Source organism: Scyliorhinus canicula, chromosome 2, assembly GCF_902713615.1.
Source record: "Scyliorhinus canicula chromosome 2, sScyCan1.1, whole genome shotgun sequence".
NCBI lineage: Eukaryota > Metazoa > Chordata > Chondrichthyes > Carcharhiniformes > Scyliorhinidae > Scyliorhinus > Scyliorhinus canicula.
This window is the reverse complement of record NC_052147.1, coordinates 196,310,971-196,335,130: the sequence shown is the minus strand read 5'-3', so window position 1 is coordinate 196,335,130 and position 24,160 is coordinate 196,310,971. Positions and strand designations below refer to the sequence as shown.

The window sequence follows — 24,160 nt, the reverse complement described above, 5'->3', positions numbered from 1 at the left end:
GTCAGTCCATAAGAGGGTCATTTAGGAGTCTGGTAACAGCAGGGAAGAAGCTGTTTTTGAGTCTGTTTGTGCGTGTTCTCAGACTTCTGTACCTCCTGTCCGATGGAAGAATTGGAAGAGTGAGTAAGCTAGGTGGGAGGGGTCTTTGATTATGCTGCCTGCTTTCCCCAGGCAGCGGGAGGTGTAAATGGAGTCAATGGATGGGAGGCAGGTTCGTGTGATGGACTGGGCTGTGTTCATGACTCTCTGAAGTTCCTTGCGGTCCTGGGCCAAGCAGTTGCCATACCAGGCTGTGATGCAGCCAGATAGGATGCTTTCTATGGTGCATCTGTAAAAGTTGGTAAGGGTTAATGTGGGCATGCCAAATTTCCTTAGTTTCCTGAGGAAGTACAGACGCTTTTGAGCTTTCTTGGTGATAGCGTTGACGTGGGTGGACCAGGACAGATTTTGGAGATGTACACCCCTCAGAATTTGAAACTGCTAACCATCTCCACCTCGGCCCCGTTGATGCTGACAGGGGTGTGTACAGTACTTTGCTTCCTGAAGTCAATGACTCGCTCTTTAGTTTTGCTGGCATTGAGGGAGAGATTGTTGAGGGAATCTGACACTACCATTGAAGAAAATGCAGCATTGCTACACAGCACACCCACTGTAGCACAACAAATGGAGAGATCCCACTTAACAGGGAAGGGAATCCATAGATACAGTAAAGGAGTAAAGAAAACTTTGTCTAATATTATTTTAGATCAATGAATTGAGGCCTACCGATTTAATTTTCTGAAGAGAGAGATGCCCATTACTTGGCTCTCTCTCTTCAAAAGGGACTTCCACTACTATCATACAGTCTACTGCTGACCCATTTTTGGTGATTCCTAAGGCTGGTAGTAGTGTAAAAGGACAGGGAAATGTGCCCCACTCTCATTAACGTGTGGTGGGAGAATGAATGGACGATCAGCTGCTTTCCCAACCTGAGTGGAGGAAAATCAAAAGTATCATTATAGCATTGGAAATGTGGCTGCAGGCTTCCCTGCCCAATTTCCTTTGATTGAATACCATGCCTGATGGTACTGCAACAGTAAATCCTGTACAATGCCTTCAGAAGAAAGCAGAATGTCAATAGAAGAAAGCAAAGAACAGAAAGGAAAAATATCAATCAGGATGTAATAACTGAAAGGTATAGTTTACAGGGTTAATTTTAAATTTGTTCTGATTTTAGATGCATTTTGTCCTAATGTATTTTGCATATTGTTAACTGATACATTAATGTGTAATTAATAGTGCAAATTTCTATTGTTGCTGCACTTATATGCTGGTTGGTAATGGTCTCACTTTTTACTTCTCTCAAACCAGTGTAAACAGCTAGGTTTTTCATTTAATGCTATTATTGCAGTTGCTACTCACTCAATTAGATTTAGAAAGGTGCCCTCTTTCCCAACAGCATGAATGTGCATTCTATGGTGCTTACTACAATTTAAGTAATTATTCATAAGCAAAGTCAGGAGTGAGAAATAAAGTGGACAGGTTCTCCCTCTAGTACATTAACATAGCATTATACAAACTTTTCTCCATTAACTTGCTTAGTAAATTATTTCAAACATTTAAAGCACTTTGATTTAAGAAGTCAACTTACACATGTAAGAAATCAACTTACATATAACCACTATACTTTGATAATTTTAATAATGGGAAATCAAAGCTATAATAATATAATTCAATGACACAGTATATGAAATAAAATGTGCTTTAGAATTTCACAAAATTTGGAATTATGAATGAATCATAAGTCGCAACACAGTGCCATTTGTGTTCTTTCATTCTTGGTAAAGATGGACAATTTCCATAAGTTTTATTAATTAGATTAATATTTTTCATACAAAACAGAAGACAATAAATTGAATTTGTGGGAATAATCTGTTGGTTAAACTTTGACATTTTATCACATTACCTATCGGGTCCATGGCAACTACAGATTTGGAAGGTCTACTTGACTTGCTGGAACCTCTTGCATTCACGGCTGTTACACGATGTTCATATTCTAATCCTTCTATAAGACCAGTGGAACGATATCTTGTCATAGTCACAAGTACTTTGTTGGCTCTCACCCATCGGTCAGATTTTAGTTCTTTTCGTTCAATGATGTACCCATTAATTGGTGAACCTCCATCTTCAATTGGTGGTTCCCAAGTAATTGTCATACCATCACGCGAGGCATCAAATACATGAGGAGTACCAGGTGGCGCAGGCAGATCTGTTGGGGAAAAGGGATGAATGCACTTTATTTTGTATAAAATAATTCAGTGATTCACAGGAACAGATTTTAAAAATTAATATTTAGAAGTATAATTGAGTATCAATGGTTCTGATTTTGACGAATTCCATTGGTTCTCCGGTGCTGGAAATAAGGAAGGTGGAGGCTCATGTGAAGCATAAATGCTGGCAGTTCTGCTGAACGGTTTATATCTATACTATCGACTGTTACAATTTATGAGGTTCATAAAATTGTGAGGAATTTTCTGTGACTCCCCACAATGTTCCTAGGCAGCGGGAGGCAGCCCACCATTGGCCGGTGTGAATGGGATTCCACCATTGCCCATCCCCGTCCCCTCCCCCGGGGCTGGGAAACTTGTGGCGAGTGTTTACCATCAGACCTTGCTGGCGAGAACGGCCAGAAGATCTTCCCCATGTATTTAAAAGGTAAAATGAGTGACCTGTCCTGATGTCTGCCTGATAAGAAGCCACTGCAGTTTGACTGTGAGGGAGAGAGCAGCTAGAAGACAAATGTTTCTACAGTTCACTGCACTGGAATGAGGAAGCTGTGCACAAAGACCAAATTTGGGACTTGTTAAAATGAGGGTAGAAGATTTGCATTGTATTGGTAATCTTTATTAGTGTCATAGGTAGGCTTACATTAACACAGCAATGAAGTTACTGTGAAAATCCCCTAGCCACCACACTCCGGTGACTATTCGGGTACACTGAGGGAAATTCAGAATGTTCAATTCACCTAACAAGCACGTCTTTCAGGACTTATGGGTGGAAACCGGAGCACCCGGAGGAAACCCACGCAATCACGGGGAGAATGTGCAAACTCAGCACAGAGTGACTCAAGCCGGGAATTGAAAGCAACAGTGCTAACCCGGGTTCCATCCCGGCCCTGGATCACTGTTCATGTGGAGTTTTCTCATTCTCCCCGCGTCTGTGTCGGTCTCACCCCCACAACCCAAAGATGTGCAGGGTAGGTGGAATGCCAGGCTGGTATGCCCCTTAATTGGAAAAAAAAAATCAATTGGGTACTTAAAATTTATTTCAAAAAAGATTTGCCTAGCTTGCATTATCGGAAGTATCTCCAGTAATATTCTCAGCGTGTAGGACAGTTCTGGGGTTAGATGTTACCAGGCTGCGAAAAGGAAAACGAATAGCATTAAAGACTCAGGAGCTGAGAATCATTTTGGACTGATCCTGGGAGAATTCAGAGACAGTGTAACATATATACCAGTGAAGTGTGTTTTTACAGTTGTGCTAAAAGCAAGAAGGTATTTATGTTCTGTGGTTTAGAGAACAGATTTCCATTAAAAACAGTGCCTTTCATCTTTTGTTACACAAACATCCTGAAATCTTGTTGTGTCATCCTTTCAGCTAACTGGAAGTTCAAATTTCATTCTAGAAGTTATATCTCAATTGCAACATTCTCGTGCATTCTCACAGGATGCACTCATTGGAAGAACTCATTGCCAGCTGAGATATACCATCCCTGACCCATTTTTTAAAACCCTGTTCACTTGAACAGGGAGACAACTAAAGCCATATGGTGGAGGCCTAGCTGAGATTGGTTTAGCACAGAACAGTGAAAGAAGTGAGCGGGTGGGTAAGTGGAGCTGAGTCCAAAAAATGATCAGACATTATCTTATTGAATGGCAGAGCAGGTTCGATGGGCCAGATGGCCCACTCCTCATTCTTAAGTTCTTATGTAACATGAGAACTTTTTGATCTTCCAAACAACACCACGTGGAGCTCTTACTAAGCAAAATTGCATGCCATTTTGGTGTAGGTTTTAAACCATTTCTCAATGGGTCAACATTAGACACATGGTTTGAGGCTTTAAACATGGTGGAAAGTCTAGTGAACTTCGCTGTGATTGTATTCAGTTCCTAATAAACTAAAGAGTTATGTAAAATGTTTCCTTCTGGTTTAACCTGAGATGGGAAACAATAACTTAAATTTCCATACCACCTACAAGGTAGAAAAACAGTCTAAAGTTGACTTACTGGTGGCGACAAGAAACTGAATGGCAAACAAGGAATTGGATGGAAACTTTGGCCAAAGAGATAGATTTTGAAAGAATTTTCAAAAGACTAGAGAGGGAATTTCAAGGGCAGAACAGATGCATTGTGACTACAGGCTTTATCATAGATGGAATTTTCTAATCTATGAGCTTTTAGGCAGTATTGTGCCCTGGCTGCCATTAGAGCAACAGCATGAAACAGTGGACAGAAACACTGACTCAGAGCCTCTGTGGAGTGGCAATCACCATTGCCACGCTTTTTGACTTACCCAAGTCTGGAGCTGCATATTTCTTGTACAGACATCCAACCCAGGCCTGATGAGAAATATGCAGCACAGAAGCTCTTGCGTCTTTCTCTGCAAAGCAGGAGCAGTAGGAGAAGTGAAGTGGTGCCCCATTTTTATAGCAGTAGTTGTTGGAAACCATGTATGTTTGAAGGTCTGATCCACACTTAGGAGAGAAGATAAGCTTGTGGTGGTGGGTGGTTGGCATTTGGTGGTCCGTTATGTGGCCAGAGGTTAGAACAAAGAACAATACAGCACTGGAACAGGCCGTTTGGCCCTCCATGCCTGTACCGGTCATGATACCACACTTGGCCAAAACCCTAAAGAACAAAGAACAATACAGCAGGGTTGGGGAGTATTTGGGGGGGATTCAGGAGCAATCTGATTGGGGATAGTCACAGGGTGCGACTAGTGGGAAGATGGAGAGGTGTGGGGTGGACACCAGTTGGGGTAGTGGGGAGGGTGCTGGGGATGTGGGTGGGTAGTTGGGGAAGTAGTTGGAGTGTGGATGGTAGTTGAGAAGTTGGGCAGTTAATCTGGGGGGCTGCGGGGTGGAGGGAAAAGGGTAGTCAGCGGTTGGGGGGATGCAGTAGGGGTTCAGGTCAAGGAGTCAGTAGTATCCAGGAATTAGAAGTAGTTTTAATGCTTTTATTTTTTCCAATTTAACTAATCTAATAAGTGAGTCAGAATCATCCAATTTAAATCAGAATATTGGATCGTTCCCACTGTAAGATAATTACCCATCGGAAATTGCAAGATCACAAAATGGAAATATTTTAAGATTGAAATTGCATCTCTCTTGATAAATTTGGGAGATTTAGCATGACCAAACATTTGCCTAATTACTGACTCTAATCATTATTGCATTATCATAATTTCTGCAATTGTAGTCCATTATAATTACCACAATCAGTAGCCTGCAAAATCATAGGATGATTTTTACACAAAACAATCTACAATGTAATATCATGATATGTTTAAATACCAGTAAAATATTTTAGTATGGCACTTACTGATGGCACTCTTGCATTCCACAATGCTAGACTGTAAAAATGATCCAATACCAAAGCGGTTTGTGGCAGCCACACGGAAGACATATTCAGTGCCTTCATTTAATTTGGTAAACTTGAATGTATTCCTAGTAACAGATTCAGACACTGGAAGCCAGCCTGGGCGATGAGCATCACGTTGCTCCACCACGTAACCACTGATAGCAGCACCACCCTCTTTCTCTGGGGTATCCCAACTGATGGTGACAGCGGTGGCATCAATTTCATCAATGCGAATTGAGCCTGCAGGTGGTCCTGGTTTATCTGAAAATAAATTAGTACAATTATCTAACACTTGAAAAATGATAAAAGCAACACAGACAGTACACTGGTGTACATGAGTTATCCAAGAGTTGAAAAATAATTATAGCTCCATAGACAGTACACTGGTATAGATGTATTTTTGTTTTAGTTTGCGAGAAACACTTACCAAGAATGATCACTTTGATGTATTCAGTAGCAGATCCAGCAACATTTTTTAGCTCAAGCATGTAGTCACCAGTATCATCTATGGTGGTTTCACGTATGGTAAGCTGAGATACCTTGGCTAGTCTTTCTATTTTGGTTCGATCGTTTTCTTTTATTTTTGTTCCGTCAAAATACCATGAAATAGCAGGAGGTGGACGGCCACTAATTGGGATAGATAGTTCAATAGGTCTGCCAGCATGTACAGTGATGGTCTTTTGAGGTATGCCTGCCAAATCAATCTTTGGTATTACTGTTAGAAAAGAAGTAGAAGGAGGCAATTTTAGTAAATCATTATTCCGTTCATAATGCATGATTTTATATTAGTGCAAGTGCAGTTATCACACTACTATGTGGAGTGGAGATAATAGTGGTGGTAAATATCACTGGAATTGTAGTAATATAGGCCCAGGCAAATTATCTGGGAACAGAGATTCAAATTCCATCATGGTAGCTGGTGAAAAATTTGAATTCAATTAATATATCTGAAAACAATTGAAAGCTGGTCTCAGTAATGATGATCATGAAACTATAATTGATTGTTTTAAAAACCCATCTGGTTTACTTATGTCCTTTAGGGAAGCAAATCTGTCATGCCTACCTGGAAAGACCTACATGTGACGCCAGACCCGCAGCAAAGTGGTTGACTGTTTGAAATGGTCTCGGAAGCCACTCAATTTGAGGGCAATTACAGATGGGCAGCAAATGCTGGCCTGGCCAGTGATGTCACATTGCATGAAAGAATAAAATAAATATCAAAATTAATTTTAAACTTTAACATACCTCTCTGATCTTGTACAGTGACAGCCGTTACAATTTCTCTTGGTTCACTGACACCTTTTTCATTCTGGGCTCTAACTCTGAACAGGTACTGCTCAGACTCATTTAGAGAGATTATAGTGTGTTCGAAGACTGTATGTTTTACAGTTGCAACTTTCATCCACCTTTCTGTACCAGCCTTGCATGCTTCAATAACATAACCAGTCAGTCTGCAGCCTCCATCATGTAGTGGTTTTTCCCAGGCGAGTATAACTGTAGATTTTGTGACATCAACTACATCCAATTTCTGTGGAACCATTGGAACTTCTGAGACGAGGACTGCATCAGCTGTTTCACATGGCTCACCAATGCCATACATATTCTCGGGCAAGACTCTGAAGTAATACATTGTTCCCTCAGTAAGTCCAGTTATTCTATAAATTGTCTTGCTGCATTTAACTGTCACTGTCTTGAATGCTCTCATAGCAGCTTCACGTCTCTCGATTATGTAATTTTTGACTGGTGCTCCTCCATCAATTGTTGGAATATCCCATGTGATAATCACAGAATCCCTTGTGACTTCTTTCACATTGATAGCACCAGGTGGGCCAGGTGTATCTGAGAATATAACAAATATTTTAGTTTTTAGACTTTAAAATCTGCAAGGTGACAACAGGAACAAAAAGAATAACATTGTTTTTCCACATACCGTATACTTTCACAACTACAGTTGCTGACTTTTTGCCCGAGGGATTTTCAGCTTCAATGGTGTACTTTCCAGCATCATAGCGATTCACCTTGTCAACTACCAGAAGCGTATAAGAATCTGTTGTATCAATAATACCACGATGGCGAAGATCAACATCAGCTTTACTCCAGGTTAACATTGGAGCAGGTCTACCTGCCACTGAGACCATTAAGCGGAGTGAGGCACCAGCTCGAACAGTTACAATCTTTTTGAGATCATCTGCAAGCTCGAGGTCAGGCATTTCTAAAAAAATAAAATGCACAAGTGTAAAAGAGATTTTTTTTAAAAAAGTGTTCTTCCAATGATGAAATCTTCAGGAAGTTATCAACAATGAAAATGTTACTAATTAAATTTCTCAGGATTATAATGATTCAGTTGCGTTTTATTTATAATTCAATGTTAATATATTTTTAGTACCAGATATGCACACTTTATTCCAACATTAGATATCCTATCACAAAAGGTGTAAAGAATTGCAGAACTATACGAATTGGCTGTGTAATGCTACTTACCTATTCTTTCTACTGCTTCAATTTCAGCACATGACTCACTGAATTCACTCATTCCATTAATATTGACAGAAGCAACTCTGAAATAGTACTTCTTGTTAGTTGTAAGACTTGTAATGGTATATTCGGTATTTCTTAAGTTGGCTTTAGTATGTGCTCTGTACCACTGTTCCATGCCTTCCTCTTTCATTTCAAGAACATAGCCAAGAAGATCAGAACCACCATCATACATGGATTTTGTCCATGCTAGGCTAATGCTGTGTTTGGTTGTATCCACAACTCTTGGTGCTGAAGGTGCCGTGGGTGTATCTGTCATTTAATTTAAATAGATAAAGCTCGTAAGTATTTGTATAAATTTTCAATTATCAGAATTTTAAAAATATTAATTAAAAATCTGATGCTTACATGTTGGTTCCTTGCATAGGATAAAACTTGATGATTCACTGGGCTCACTGCTACCCGCTGCATTTACTGCTGTAACGCGGAACTGGTACTCACAACTCTCCATTAGATTGGTAATTTTAAGTCTGGTATCATAAATAGTAAAGTCTTTGTTGACTCGAGTCCAACGCACGCTTCGTTTTTCACGTTTGTCCACAAGATAGTTACTAATTTCAGCTCCGCCATCGGTTTCTGGTTTCAACCACTGGATGATGATGTGCTCTTTTCCAATTGCAACAACCTCTGGTTCACCAGGTGGTGATGGAATTACTGTTTACAATAAATTGAAGTACATTAGATTTCAGAATTATCTTTGTTATTGCATTACTAAAATGAATAATAATACTTGGCAAATAGAAAAGAATTTTAGCACATATTACTCACTGAATGAGTTTCTCGCTATGGCTGGTTCAGACTCCCGTGGCACACCAGGTCCATACTTGTTAACGGCTCTTACTCTAAAAATATACTCATTGTTCTTTATAAGTCTTGTAACAACAGTGGAAAGAGTCTGGCACTCAGCTTCAACGATTACCCAGTTAAGTCTGCTAGTCTCACGCCTCTCCACAATATAGTGTGTAATCTCTGCTCCGCCATCTTCCTTTGGCATATTCCATGACAAAGTGCATTTCTCTTCTGTTAATCTGCTGATGGTAAGTGGACCATCACATGGTCCGGGTGAATCTAAACAGAATTTGAAGCATAATGTTAAAACACAAGATAAACTGAAAATAACTTTGTATTTGAAGTACATTTCAAAAAGTATTTATTGTATTTTGTAACAGGAAACTTACCCAGCACTTTAACATTTACAGATACAGTCTTAGTTCCACTTGGATTTTTCACTGTTAGTGTATATCTTCCAGTGTCATTTCTGTCACAGAACTTGATAATGGCAACAGCACGCTTGTTAGTATACTGCAGAGAGATCTTTTCACAAAGTTCCAGTTCTTTGTCTCCCTTCGCCCAATAGACCTTAGGGTCAGGTTTTCCACCAATAAAAGCATCAAGTACCAGGTCTGATCCAGCCCTTATAGTAATCAGGTCTCCAAGTAGCCTGCTGTCTAGTTCAGCCTTGGGTGGTACTATAAATACAAATGAAATGTAAGTATCCATTAAAAGGAACTTTTGTTTCATAAGTAAATTTAAATTATTATAAGTTTATGGTGTATTTCTAATTTTGGCATACCATATTCATCTTTACAAGTGACAGGTCCTGTAGATTCTGATGGTATGCTAAGTACTCCACTTGCATTCTTGGCTAAAACACGGAATTCATAGACTTCTGAGTCACTAAGTCCCGAAATGGTGTAGAAGGTATCCAAGATGGAGGTGTAGTTGCACTTTAGCCAGCGACCATCTCCAGTTTCGTTATAAGGTTTACGTTCCACAATGTATCCAACAATCTTACTTCCACCATCATACATTGGTACAGTCCATTTTATTGAAACTGAAGACCTATCAACATCTGTTACTTCTGGTTGACCTGGAGGATCTTTATAAATCCAAGCAAAAATAAACTTCAATTTCAATTTGGAACAATTTGTAACTATAGAGAAGTATAATTTCAAAAACATTTAACCTTTTTTCTTACACTTATATATGTACTTACCAACAGGATTCTGAGCCATTACTAGCCGAGAAGCTTCACTAGCTTTACTCAAGCCAGCAGTATTCATTGCATAAACTCTAAACTGATATTCCAAGCCTTCCACTAGAGTAGATATTTTGTAATGGCAATCAATACATGGTATTTTGTTTTCTTTCACCCAGAGAATGCTGTTACGTTCTTTCTTTTCAATCCAATACCCTGTAACTTTGCTGCCACCATCATGATATGGCTCTTCCCATCGAATAGCCATAGCAGTGGCAGATACAAAATATACTTCTGGCCTGGTTGGTGAGCTTGGTGGAACTATATTATAAACAAAAAAAAAACAAAATTAGCATGTTTTTTTCAGATCTCATTCTTTATGTGTATGTTTGGACATAAGCATTATAAAATAATAGATTGATTTTCTCACTCACCAAATGGATGTTCAGCAACCACAGTTGCTGATTCCACTGGTTTGCTGACACCAAATCTGTTCTCTGAACATACTCGGAAGCTGTATTCCATATACTTTGTCAAGTGAGTAACTTTAATCTGAGTACGTTTTACACTGGAATTGATGAGCTGCCAGGCAGTAGTACCAGATTCGCGCTTTTCTACAATGTAGTTGGTAATTTCAGTGCCACCATCATCTTCGGGCTCTGTCCATGACAATACACATGACTCTGCTGAAACAGATGAGATGTCTACAGGACCAGTAACTGGGCCCGGTCGACCAATAACATTAACAGTTACTGTAAAGGTCTTGACTCCTGCTGTGTTTTCAAGTGTTAAATAATATTTGCCAGAGTCCCCTCTCATCGTGTCCTTCACACTCAGTGTGGTTCTCTCTTTTGTGGTTTTGATACGAACTCTCTCAGTTTCCTTAAGTCTCATCTCCTCAAGTTTCCACATTACCTTAGGAGCTGGACGTCCACTAATAGGCACATCTATAGTAAAGGCACTTCCTGTTTTGCAGGTGATCATTTGATTGGTGATTCCAGATAGATCTGCTTTAGGCTCTATCTGTGGTTCTTTAATAATTACAGATGAAAATGCCTCCCTTGGTTCACTGTAGCCAGCATCATTCTTCGCTCTGACACGGAATTCATACTCTGAGTTTTCAACAAGCCCACCAACTGTAAGACTAAGGCATTTGGTTTGACCATCTTCAATCCAGTGATCTGAACCTTTTTGCTTCATCTCCACTAGATAACCAGTAATATGACTGCCACCATCGTGCTCTGGTTTCAACCAAGCCAAAACAGCAGAGGTTTTGCCTGTGTCAACAATATCTAATCTCTTAGGTGGTGCTGGCTCCTCAGTGGCTACTACAGGCTCTGTCATTTCGCATGGTTCACCAAGACCAAATTCATTTTTTGCCATCACACGGAAGAAGTACGGCACTCCTTCTGAAAGTTCTTGTGCTCTGAATATTTGCCGAGTGCACTTTCCATGGATTTCTTGCCAGCTACGCCTGCTGGCTTCACGCTTCTCCACAACATAATGATGAACTTGAGAACCTCCATCATGAATGGGGGCATCCCACATTAATGTGATAGAACCTCTCGTAACATCTTTGAAGGTAATTGGTCCTGGTGGACCAGGAGTGTCCTGTACCTTAACAGTGAATGTAATAGATTTGCTGCCGCTGTTGTTTTCCAGAGTAAGAGTATATTTTCCAGCATCATACCTATTGCAGTTCTCCACTATTAATACACTGCTTATGTCTGTTGTATTAATATGAACATGCAGCCCAATTGTAGAATCTACTTTTTTCCAAGTGGCAATAGGGACTGGTCTGCCTTGGAAGGCAACATGTAGCTGAATTGTGCTACCAGCTTTAACGATATGTATTTGTTTGAAACTGGCATCAATATCAATTTCAGGTGAAGTTAGTCTATCTGAAGCTTGGACTGAAGCAGAAAGTTCACAGCTATCTCCTTTGCCTGCACCATTAACAGCACACACACGGAATTTATATTCTTCACCAGGTTCTAAGTCAGTCACTGTGTATTTAGTATTGACACATGCCTCTATGTTGGCCTTACGCCAATCTTCAAGGCCAACCTTGCACATTTCGATGATATAACCAATAATTTCCATGCCGCCATCAAAGACAGGCCGTGACCATTCCAAACTTACGGATGTCTTTGTTGTGTCTGTGACTCTGACAACCGTAGGAGCACCTGGTGGGTTAACTGGTTCTCGACATTTAATAAGTCTGGAAATACCACTTGGGGGACCGACTCCAGCATTATTTTCAGCCATGACACGGAATTCATATTCATTCCCTTCTGTGAGATTAGCTACTTTGAATCTGGTTTCAGTAATGGATCTTTTGCTAGAAACCTTGACCCATCGCATACTCTTCTTCTCACGCCGTTCAAGGATGTAGTGGTTAATTTCATTTCCTCCATCTGATATTGGCCTTGACCAAGTAAGTGTGATAGATTGTCCTGAAACATTGGTTGATTCTGGAATACCAGGTTCATCGGGTACAGCTATGAAACAAAAAATGTTATCTAATTAGGACTTGTTTGACAAGTTAGAACCAGTAAAAGTTTGACAAAAATGTGGGGCAAACTCTTAACAACTATAAATGATAAACTGTGAAACACACGTACTGTATGGTGTCTGTGCAATAACTGGCACTGAATCTATTGGTCTGCCAATGCCAAATTTGTTGATAGCTGAGACACGGAACTGGTACTCATTCCCCTTAATCAGTTTGGTGACAGTGTATGAGCAAGCTTCACATGTATCACTGATCAATGCCCATGAAAGTCGACTGGTCTCCCGTTTCTCAATTGCATAATGACTAATAACAGCACAGCCATCATTATCGGGGGGAATCCACCACAATGTAAGTTTCTCGCCTGTAATGTTGCTAAATCGAATAGGTCCAATTGGTGGTCCTGGGGTATCTAAATAAAATCAAAAGAGTTAGGGACATGTAAGTGTTCTAACAGGAACCAAAATAATCATACTATTAAGAATAGTAAACAGACAATGTAAAATTTAAAGTAGGTTGGTAAGTTGCCAATTTCCTCTAAATACCTTGAACTCTGACATGAATATCAGCTGTCTTGGTGCCTGAAGCATTCTTGGCTTCCACAGTGTATATACCGCGATGATCTCGATTGCTGTCTCTAACAAAGACAGAACTAGATCCAATAACATTTGTGATATCAATCATCAATTTCTTGTCAATTTCTTTTCCATCTTTATACCAGGTCACCTGTGGCAGGGGACGGCCTTTAATATGGACCTTGAGCCGAATACTGTCACCAGCTTTTACAGTCACCCCTTCGAAGTTTTCAGCACCAAATTCGATTGATGGTGGAACTAAAAGAAAATGTGTTGATTAATTACTAAGTTAAAACTTCAAAGACATAACAATGACTTACAATGCCATATATAACGAATGTCCCAGGGGGGTTGTTTGCGTGCGCTGTTGGGGAGGTTTAAACTAATATGCCAGGGGGAGGAGAACCTATGTAAGGAGGCAGAGAAAGAGGGAGCAAGGACAAAAACAAAAGGTAGAAAAGGGAACAAGAAAAGTGATAGGCAGAGAAACCAAGGGCAAAATTCAAATAGGGCAAAAGAGAAAAATATTGGGAGAAAGACAAACTCAAAGGCTCTGTGCCTTAATGCTCGGAACATTGGCAATAAAGTGGATGAATAGATGGTACGATATAATCAAGATTATGGAGACATGGCTGCAGGGTGCCCAGGGATGGGAATTAATGTCCCAGGGTATTCAGTATTTCGGAAGGACAGGCATAAAAGAAAAGGTGGTGGCGTAGCACTGCTGGTTAAAGAGGAAATTAACACAATAGTGAGAAAGGATATTGGGCGCGATTCTCCCAGAGAGGGAGAAATCGTAAGGCTGGCGTCAAATCCGGGCGGGTTTGACGCCAGCCTCCCCCTCCCCGACCGGGAACCGATTCTGGTCCCCGGTCGGGGCTAGCATGCCGCCGCCGTAAACTCCGGCATCGCGGGCTTAACGAATTTCGTTAAGCCCACTTGCCAGAGTTTGCGCCGGCTGATGCGTCACATGACGTCAGCCGCGCATGCGCGGATTGAAAGACTCAAACCCGCGCATGCGCGGATGATGTCATTGCGCATTTGCGCGAAACCCGCGCATGCGTGGGCCGGGATGCCCCTCAGCCGCCCCGCGAAGTGATACAGCGGGGCGGCGGAAGGACAAAGAGTGCGCGGGTATCGGACCCACTGCCCGCGATCGGTGGGCACCGATCGCGGGCCCATGGCACCCTTGGCACGGCCGTGGTACTGCCGTGCCAATCGGTGCCATGGTTTTAAAAATCGGCACTTTACGGCCGTTTTTACGAACGGCCAGACCAGGTGTGTTTGCCGTTCGTAAAAACAGCCGTAAAGGGCTTGGAACTCGGCCCATCGGCCAGCTGAGAATCGCTGCTGGCCGTAAAAAAACGGCGGCAGCGATTCGTATCGGGAGTCGGGCGTGGGGGGGGGGGGAGAATAGCGGGAGGGCGTCAGACTAGCGTGGCCGTAAAATTTTACGAACCCCGCTATTCTCCGCTCCGTCGTGAGTGCGGAGAATTGCGCCCAAAAGCTCTGACAATGTGGAGTCTGTATCAGTAGCGTTGAGAAATACCAAGGGGCAAAAAACACGAGTGGGTATCATATATCAACCCCCAAACTGCAGTGGTGATGTTGAGAATGGTATTAAACACGAATTAGGGATGCATGTACTAAGGGAATATCAGTGATCATGGGTGATTTTAATCTGCACAGAGATTCGGCAAATCAAATTAGCCACAATGCCGTAGAGGAGGAATTCCTGGAGTGTGTATGGCATGGTATTCTTGACCAATATATGGAGGAACCAACTAGAGAGCAGGCCACCTTAGACTGGGTACGGAATCTTAATAAAGAAAACTATGAAGATATTTAGAATTTTTTATCAAGGTGGAGACTAAAGTAGTTGATTCAGAGACTAGGGTGCTGAATCTTAATAAAGGAAACTATGAACGTATGAGGCGTGAGTTGGCCTTGATAGATTGGGGAGAGTTACTTAAACGGATGACAGTGGATAGGCAATGGCAAACATTCAAGGAACGCATGGGGGAACTGCAGCAACTGTTCATTCCTGTCTGGCACAAAAGCAAAATGGGTAAGAGGGCCAATTCATGGCTTACAAAGGAAATTAGAAATAGTAACCGATCCAAGGAAAAAGCATACAGATTGGCCAAGAAAAATAATAGGTCTGAGGATTGGGAACAGTTTAGAATTCAGCAAAGAAGGACCAAGAGATTGATTAAGAGGGGGAAAGTACAGGACAAAAGGAAGCTTGCAGGGAACATAAAGACTGACACTAAGAGTTTCTATCGCTATGTGAAGAGAAAGAGATTGATAAAGACAAATGTAAGCCCCCTACAGACAGAAACAGGGGAATGTATCATAAGGGACAAAGAAATGGCTGAGCAATTGAATACATACTTTGGTTCTGTGTTCACAAAAGAGGACACAAATCAGATACCAGAAATTTTGGAGAATGAAAGGTTTAGTGAGAGGGAAGAACTGAGGAAGATCAATATTAGTAGAGAAATGGTGCTGGGAAAATTGAAGGGATTGAAGGCGGATAAATCCCCAGGGCCTGATAATCTGCATCCCAGAGTGCTTAAGGAGGTGGCTCTGAAAATAGTGGATGCATTGGTGGTTATATTCGGGATTCTATAGACTCTGGAACAGTCACTGCAGATTGGAGGGTATTCAAAAAGGGAGGTAGAGAGAAAGCAGGGAATTGTAGACCAGTAAGCCTAACATCGGTAGTGGGGAAAGTTCATGAATCCATGATCAAGTACTATATACAAGAACATTAGAAAGCAGTGGCAGGATCAGTCAGAGTTAGCATGGATTTATGAAAGGGAAATCGTGCTTGACAAATCTGTTGGAATTCTTTGAAGATGTAACTGGTACAGTTTACAAGGAAGAGCCTGTTGATGTGGTATATTTGGACTTTCAGAAGGCATTTGACAAAGTCCCGCATAAGAGATTATTGTGCAAGATTAAAGCACGTGGGATGGGGGCGATGTATTTAGGTGGATAGAAAACTGGTTGGCAGAGAGGAAACAAAGAGTAGGAATTAATGAGTCCTTTTCAAATTGGCAGGCAGTCACTAGTGGGGTACCACAGGGATCGGTGCTGGGACCCCAGCAATTCACAATATATATTAATGATTTGGATGAGGGAACAAAATGTAACATCACAAAGTTTGCAGATGATACCAAGTTAGGTGAGAGGGTGAACTGTGACGTGGATGCAGAGATCCTTTGTTATTATTTTAGGGGGTAGTTTGTGCGTTGACCCACGCGGTTGTTTTAGAACTGTCAATATGTTAAATTGTGAAAATTACAAATGCTTCAATAAAATATTTTCAAAATAAAGAAAGTGGATGCAGAGATCCTACAGCATGATCAGGTTGGGCGAGTGGGCAAATCAATCGCAGATGCAGTATAATTTGGATAAGTGTGAGGTTATTCACTTTGGAATAGAAAGGTAGATTTCTACCTGAATAGTTGTAACTTGGGAGAGGAGAGTGTGCAGCGGGACCTGGGTGTCCTTGTGCACCAGTTGCTGAAGATAATCATGCAGGTGCAGCAGGCGGTAAAGAAGGCTAATGGTATGTTGGCCTTCATTGTGAGAGGTTTTAAGTACAGGAGCAGTGATGTGTTGTTGCAATTATACCGGGCCTTGGTGAGGCCACACCTAGAATATTGTGTGCAGTTTTGGTCTCCTTCTCTGAGGAAAGATGTTCTTGCTCTTGAGGGAATGCAGCGAAGGTTTACCACACTGATTCCAGGGATGGCGGGACTGTCATATGAGGAGAGATTGACTAGGTTAGGATTATTCTTGCTGGAGTTCAGAAGAATGAGGGGGGATCTCATAGAGACTTATAAAATTCTAACAGGACTAGACAAGGTAGATGTTCCCGATGGTGGATGCGTCTAGAACCAGGAGTCACAGTCTGAGGATTCAGGGTAAACCATTTTTGACAGACATGAGGATACATTTCTTTACCTAAAGAGCAGTGAGCCTGTGGAATTCAATATCACAGGAAGTAGTTAATGCTAAAACATTGAACATGTTCAAGAGGAGATAGATATAGCACTTTGGGCGAATGGGTTCAACGGTTATAGGGAGAAAGGACTAGGCTATTGAGTTGGATGTTCAGCCATGATTGTGATAAATGGCGGAGCAGGCTCGAAGGGTCAAAAGGCCTCCTCCCGCTCTATATTCTAAGTATGTATCTATGTATAACATAGTTAGCTTTTTTAGTACTTACTGCTTTCATCTCTTGTCATGATGTATCCTGACGATTGAGAAGGTGGACTGACTGTTCCAACTGCATTCCTAGCAATTATGCGGAATTCATAACGATCACCAGGGCTAAGACCTGATGCTGTATATTGGCATTCAGCAATATCAATAAAGTTGCACCGCAGCCAACGTCCACTTCCTTGTCGCTTTTCAACACTATAAGCCACAATCTTACTTCCACCATCACGTCGTGGTGGATCCCACTTAAGTGTTACAGTTTCTCTTGTCACATCAATATAATCTGGCATACCAGGTGGATCTGAATGAAGTATACAAACAGTCAATATTACCTTTTATGCTCTGATGCAAATAGAAGTTACAAAGATGACGTCAGTGTTATAATTTTCCGGAATAAATTACTTACCAACTGGTGAGACAGCCAAAGTGAATTTGCTTGTCTCACTAACGGGGCTCAATCCAACACTGTTTTCAGAATAAACTCGGAACTGGTAGTCCAGGCCCTCCAGAAGTCCTGAAATTCTGTATTCTCTGCCAGAAATTGACAATGTATTTACTTTTTGCCATAAGATGCTGTTTCGTTCTTTCTTCTCAACATGATAACCGGTGACTTCTGAACCTCCATCATATACTGGTGCATCCCATGATATTGTCATAGCATCGCAAGTAACATTGTATACAACAGGTTTTCCAGGTGGTCCAGGAGTCCTGAATTGATGTTTTGCCACAACAGCCATTGAAGTAAGTGGGTGACTTACACCATATCTGTTTTCAGCACAAATTCTAAATTGATACTCTGAATCTTGAACCAGCTTAGTGACCTTAAAGGTTTTCCTGGCCACACTAGAACAGACCAGTTTCCAATTGGTTTGTGAAGTTTCACGTTTTTCAACACTGTAGGATGTAATCTCACTTCCTCCATCATCTTCAGGAGCATCCCATGATATTATGATACTTTCAGATTTGATTTCATCAAATTTAATTGGTCCTTTAGGCTTTGATGGAGGACCCAATGTAATTAAAGTAAAGTTGTATGACTTTCTGGAGATTGCATTATCAAGAATTAAGGTGTACTTCCCACCATGTTCTTTCTTAACGTTCTTAATACTTAATATGGCTTTGTTTTCTGTTTTCTTGTACCGGATTTGTTCACTTTCTTTTAATGGAAGATTGTCTTTTTGCCACTTGATACTTGGTCGGGGTTTACCCTTGTATGGCAGTTCAACGTGTACATTGTGCCCAATCCTTACAATAATTTGTCCTCCTGATATGTCAGTTAAGTCTGCTTCAGGTGTAATGACATAATCTTTGACAGTGATATGCTCACTAATAACACCATCACTTAAGCCCTTTTCGTTTTTAGCGAACACCCGGAATTCCATTACTGTTAACTCCTTTAATTTGGTAATTTCAAATATACAGGCCTTGCAAGTTCCGGCTTGTGACCATTCTTGTTCTTCTTTTAACTTCTTTTCAATTACATATTCTGTAATTATACTACCTCCATCATAGTCAGGTTTATTCCATTCTAACACAACAGAAGACTTGGTTGAGTCTTTCATTACAAGGTCTTTGATTGGTCCTGGTACTTCAGTGGCTTTCACTGCTTCCGAAGTGTCACATGGTTCGCCCAATCCATTTTCATTTTCTGCGAGCACTCGGAAAAAGAATGCGGTCTTTTCCGACAAGTTGGTAATCTTAAACGTTGTGCCGGAACATTTAGTTGTGACACTTGACCAGGCTCTCTTTGTTGCATCCCTCTTTTCAATGACGTAATTGGTAATTGCAGCACCACCATTAATAAGAGGTGGCTCCCAAACTAATGTGACAGTGCTTCTGGTTACATGCTTAAGATGTAAATTCTGACAAGGTCCTGGAGAAGCAAGGACTTTTACATTTATAAATGCTGATTTGGGTTCTCCAACACCATTTTCAATTGTCAAAATATACTTGCTGGAATCTTCACGGTTGACCTCAGGAATAGTGAGAACTGTAGACGACTCTGTATTATGGATGACATATCTTTCATCAGCGTTTATAATTTTATCACCCTTTCTCCAGATGACATTTGGAATAGGACGGCCTTTGAAAGGTATCATAATTTGTACATCTTCACCAGTCTTGGCTGTTATCGAAGTTCTAAGTGCAACATCAAGATCAATCTCTGGCTCTTCTGCAGAAAATAAATGGTCATATGTACATGTATTAGGAAATATCCTTCATGTATGAACTTTGTACATATATTTTTTCAATGCATTCTAAATATCCTAGACTTACCAAGTATATCTTTAGCTTGTACAGGTTCTACCATTTCAATTGGTTCTCCATGTCCAGCAATGTTGACAGCACTGACACGGAAGTAGTAGTTTACACCATGTTTTAAGTGGGATACAACATACTCTGTGGTTCTGACTTCTTCTTTAGTAGTAACTACAGTCCAGTGCTCTTCTTCAGCTTCCCTCATTTCCACTAGATAGCTTGTAATTGTACTTCCTCCATCGTAGACAGGTTTAGTCCAGCCAAGAGTGATGGAAGATTTAGTACTGTCCACAATTTTCAGTTTTGTTGGTTGACTGGGTTGGTCTGCAAAATAAAATGAATATTTTAATATATGAACATATAAAGCATTGTTGCCAAATAATTAATACTTACAAAATGTCAATATGTTTCATATTACTGTTACATACCAATTGGGTCAGCAGCTTTATGGAATTCAGAAGGATCGGAGAATGGGCCTGCTCCTGCTGCATTAAGAGCACACACACGGTACTGATATTCATTTCCTTCTGTCAGCCCAGAAACCTTTTGCCTGGTGTCACGGATAGATTCCTTACAGACCTTAAACCATCGCAAACTCTTTTTCTCACGTCTTTCCAAAATATATCCACTGATTTCACTGCCGCCATCAACAGTGGGCCTTGTCCAAGTGACAGTCATTGTCACTTTTGTTATCATAGTAGCCTCAGGCATGGTTGGCTGCCCGGGTGTAACTATTGAAAAAAGAAGTTTAAAAATTAACCTTTATCTTGCAATTAGGAGGAGCATCCAGTGGACAAATGGTGTTGTTATCTTACCAAATGCATTCTTAGCAATGACTGCATCAGATTCCAGTGGATCACCCACACCATACTTGTTGACACCCCGCACACGGAACACATATTCATTGCCTTTAATGATATTTCGTACTGTAATGATAGAATGTTCCAACTTTTCTGAAACCAGAGTCCAAACAACTCGACTTGTCTCGCGTTTTTCAACAATATAGTGGGTGACCGGTGCACCGCCATCATCTGGCGGAGCAGCCCACATGATTGTGATCTTCTCAGCTGTAACAGTCTTGAATTGTATCGGCCCAACTGGGGGTCCAGGTTTGTCTGTGAAACAGAGGAAATATGTCAAGTAATTTCTGAAAAATGAACAGTTTGAAAAAAGCCTTCAATTTATCAGCACACAATACAGCAATGTACCGAGTACTAGTAGTCTGATTGTTCCTGATGCTGAGCCCATGGGATTTTTAAGCTTGAGTTCATAGCTTCCACTGTTGATTCGACTAACATCCTTGATTATTACTGCTGCAGAGTCAGTTGTGCTTTCCAAAAAGACTTGAGAGCTTGTCTCAAGTTCTTTACCATTTTTGTACCAGTCAATGGAAGGTAGAGGCTTGCCAGAGATTCCAACTTTAATCTTTATGGCTAAACCAGCTTTTAATTTGACTAGATCTGTATATTCCATTGGCAAGTCAATCTGAGGCGCACCTATGAATCAAAATCGATAACAGTGATATCAATAGAAGTGCTAAATACTAAACAATTTTTTACGTGTACATATATTATGGTCAGAAAGAAATAGTTACCGAAGGTATCATGGCACGTTACAGGTCCAACAACTTCAGATGGATTACTTATTGAACCAATTGCATTCTTTGCAAATACTCGGAATTCATACTGTGAATCTTGAGTCAAGCCTGAGACAGTAAAATGAGTCTCAATGACATTTGTAAAGCTGGCCTTTGTCCATCTTCCATTTGGCAAATCGCGTTTTTCCACAATATAGCCAGTGATTTTGCTTCCACCATCATAGGCTGGTTTTTTCCAACTGAGACTTACGGAGGTCTTTGAAACATCTTTTACATGTAGATTTGTTGGAATTTCTGAGAAATTAAATTGTATTGAAATGTAATTTTTCAATCATAAATGCAAATAGTGTATTAATCTCAGCAACAATGCACATTTGATGAAAGAGAAATCAAGGGCAATTTAGGTGAATACATACCACATGGATCAATTGCAAGAACTTGATCAGAAGGATGGCTGACTTTGCCAATACCTGCAGCATTTTCTGCATACACACGGAATTCATAGATAAGTCCGCCACTGATATTTGTGACCTTCAAGTGGGTTGTCCGGATAATGGTCTTGTTAACTTTCTGCCATAAAATGCTGTTCCTGTCTTTCATTTCTACATGATATCCAATCACTTGGTTTCCACCATCAGAAACTGGTTCATTCCAACCCACTGTTATACTTTCTCTGGTGACATTAGTTACCCATGGAGTTGATGGAGGTCCAGGTGTTGCTGGAAAATATAGTTAATATACAGTTAACTGTGTGAATAGTGAATAGATAAAACAAAGAAAGATCTTTGCTGTGCTCAATTTCATGCTATTGCTCAATAAGTTACTTACTGTACGGCAGTTTGACTACAACACATTTGGAGTCAATATGGTCACTGATTCCAAAGCGGTTCTCAGCTTTGATGCGGAACTGGTACTCTTCTCCAGTGGTGAGCTTCATAACTTTGATCATACTTCTTGCTGCAGTAGCAGATACCTCTGACCAAGCTGCAGTGCTTGTTTCTCTTTTCAAAACAATGTAATTTGTTACCTGACTGCCACCATCATAAGTTGGTGGTTGCCACCTCAGTGTTACACTATCTTCAGTAACATCACTAATATTTACAGGGCCCACAGGAGGTCCAGGTCTGTCCAGCACCACTATATTGACAAATGATTTTGTTGTACCACTGGAGTTGGCAGCAGTAATGTCATATCGACCAGTGTCACCAGCAACACTTTCTTTCAGGTTCACAATCATGCTTTCAGAAGTCAATTCCGTGTTAAACCTCATGGTTGACTTCACACTTACGCCATCTTTGGACAAAGATACTTTTGGTTGTGGCTTGCCCGATATCGGGATTTCAAATTTTAGGTTGGATCCAGCTCTAACGTACACCGTGTTGTGCGGAAAGTTCTTCAAGTCAATTTCAGGTGACTCTGCAAATGATTTAAAAATATCAGTTTTGGTTTATTGAATAAATCATAAAACTCAAAATGTTACTAAACAACAGTAAGGCTGATCACATAAATTATAGTAAGAAGTCTTACAACACCAGGTTAAAGTCCAACAGGTTTGATTCAAACACGAGCTTTCGGAGCGCAGCTCCTTTCTCAGGTGATTCACCTGAGGAAGGAGCAGTGCTCCGAAAGCTAGTGTTTGAAACAAACATGTTGGACTTTAACCTGGTGTTGTAAGACTTCTTACTGTGCTCACCCCAGTCCAACGCCGGCATCTCCACATCACATAAATTATAGCTGCTCACATGACAGAACATCACTAATACAAATAATAATTACCAAGTTGTTCTTTAACTGTTATTGGTAGATGCATTTCCTTTGGATCACTTAGGCCAGCTTGATTTTCAGCAGATACTCTGAAGAAATAGTCAACATTTTCTTTCAACCCATGTATAACATGATGTGTGGTCTTCACAATGGCACATTTAATCCACTTTTGCTGGCCTTTTTCAAGGGCTTCTATGAGGTAGCTTGTGATTCTACTGCCTCCATCATGTTCTGGTTTCAACCAAGCAAGTGAAACACTGTTTTTGGTGACATTTATAACTCCAAGTCGTTCAGGCATACTTGGTTTTTCTGGAAAAATAATGTTAATTTTTAACCTGTCTATGTCGGATGCAACTTCCCAGATTTTATCATACTATGACTCAATTATGAACTCTGATAACATCATAATTTACAAGAAGAATACATAAAACATTTTTACAATTTTTAGTTTGTATGTTAATTCCTTCCTAATTTTGACAAAGCATAAAATACGCACAATTTCAGAGTACAAACAGAAGACTTTGTTCTTTGGTGTTTGATATTCTTATACTTCTCCAAATGTCACATCAAAACAGGTTGACTAAGGGCAGCATGCGGCGCAGTGGATAGCACTGAGACTTCAGTGCTGAAGACCCGGGTTCAAATCCCGGCCCTGGGCCACTGTCCGTGTGGAGTTTGCACATTCTCCCCATGTCTGCGTGGGTTTCACCCCCACAGGTGCAGGTTAGGTGGATTGGCCATGCTAAATTGCCCCTTAATTGGAAAAATAAAAATAATTGGGTACTCTAAATGTGTATTAAAAAAAACTGGTCGACTAACTCTCAGATATTTGCTTCCCCGCTTTTGGTTGTACCCAGCTTCACTTGATATCGCCACCAAATGAACTGGCCAGGTTTATGAGTAAATTATATCAGGAACGAGGAGCGATCCTATGCTCTACATTCTACGGCACCATGACGTATAAATTGGACTTCATTGTCTCAATTTTAATTCCACATCAGAATGATGTCCGACCCTGTATTGGGTCATACCTCATTTCAAGCGCCCCTGACAAATATAAATTAGATTTATTAATTGCTGGTTCAAGCT

At 40.7% G+C, this 24,160-nt stretch overlaps 1 protein-coding gene across 1 annotated transcript in view; it reads right to left on the bottom strand.

Annotated features, from left to right (window-relative positions):
* Positions 1-24,160, bottom strand: part of LOC119961858 (titin-like) — a 408,409-nt gene that overhangs the window by 13,511 nt on the left and 370,738 nt on the right. Inside the window, 24 exon segments of the mRNA XM_038789292.1 lie at positions 1,946-2,248; positions 5,580-5,879; positions 6,046-6,333; positions 6,864-7,457; positions 7,549-7,830; positions 8,100-8,405; positions 8,502-8,807; positions 8,922-9,221; positions 9,332-9,622; positions 9,727-10,032; positions 10,150-10,452; positions 10,566-12,632; positions 12,756-13,055; positions 13,189-13,476; positions 17,459-17,752; positions 17,858-19,624; positions 19,729-20,034; positions 20,139-20,441; positions 20,526-20,825; positions 20,919-21,206; positions 21,305-21,601; positions 21,724-22,026; positions 22,136-22,723; positions 23,084-23,380. Of these exon segments, the coding sequence (XP_038645220.1) occupies positions 1,946-2,248; positions 5,580-5,879; positions 6,046-6,333; positions 6,864-7,457; positions 7,549-7,830; positions 8,100-8,405; positions 8,502-8,807; positions 8,922-9,221; positions 9,332-9,622; positions 9,727-10,032; positions 10,150-10,452; positions 10,566-12,632; positions 12,756-13,055; positions 13,189-13,476; positions 17,459-17,752; positions 17,858-19,624; positions 19,729-20,034; positions 20,139-20,441; positions 20,526-20,825; positions 20,919-21,206; positions 21,305-21,601; positions 21,724-22,026; positions 22,136-22,723; positions 23,084-23,380 (10,977 nt within the window).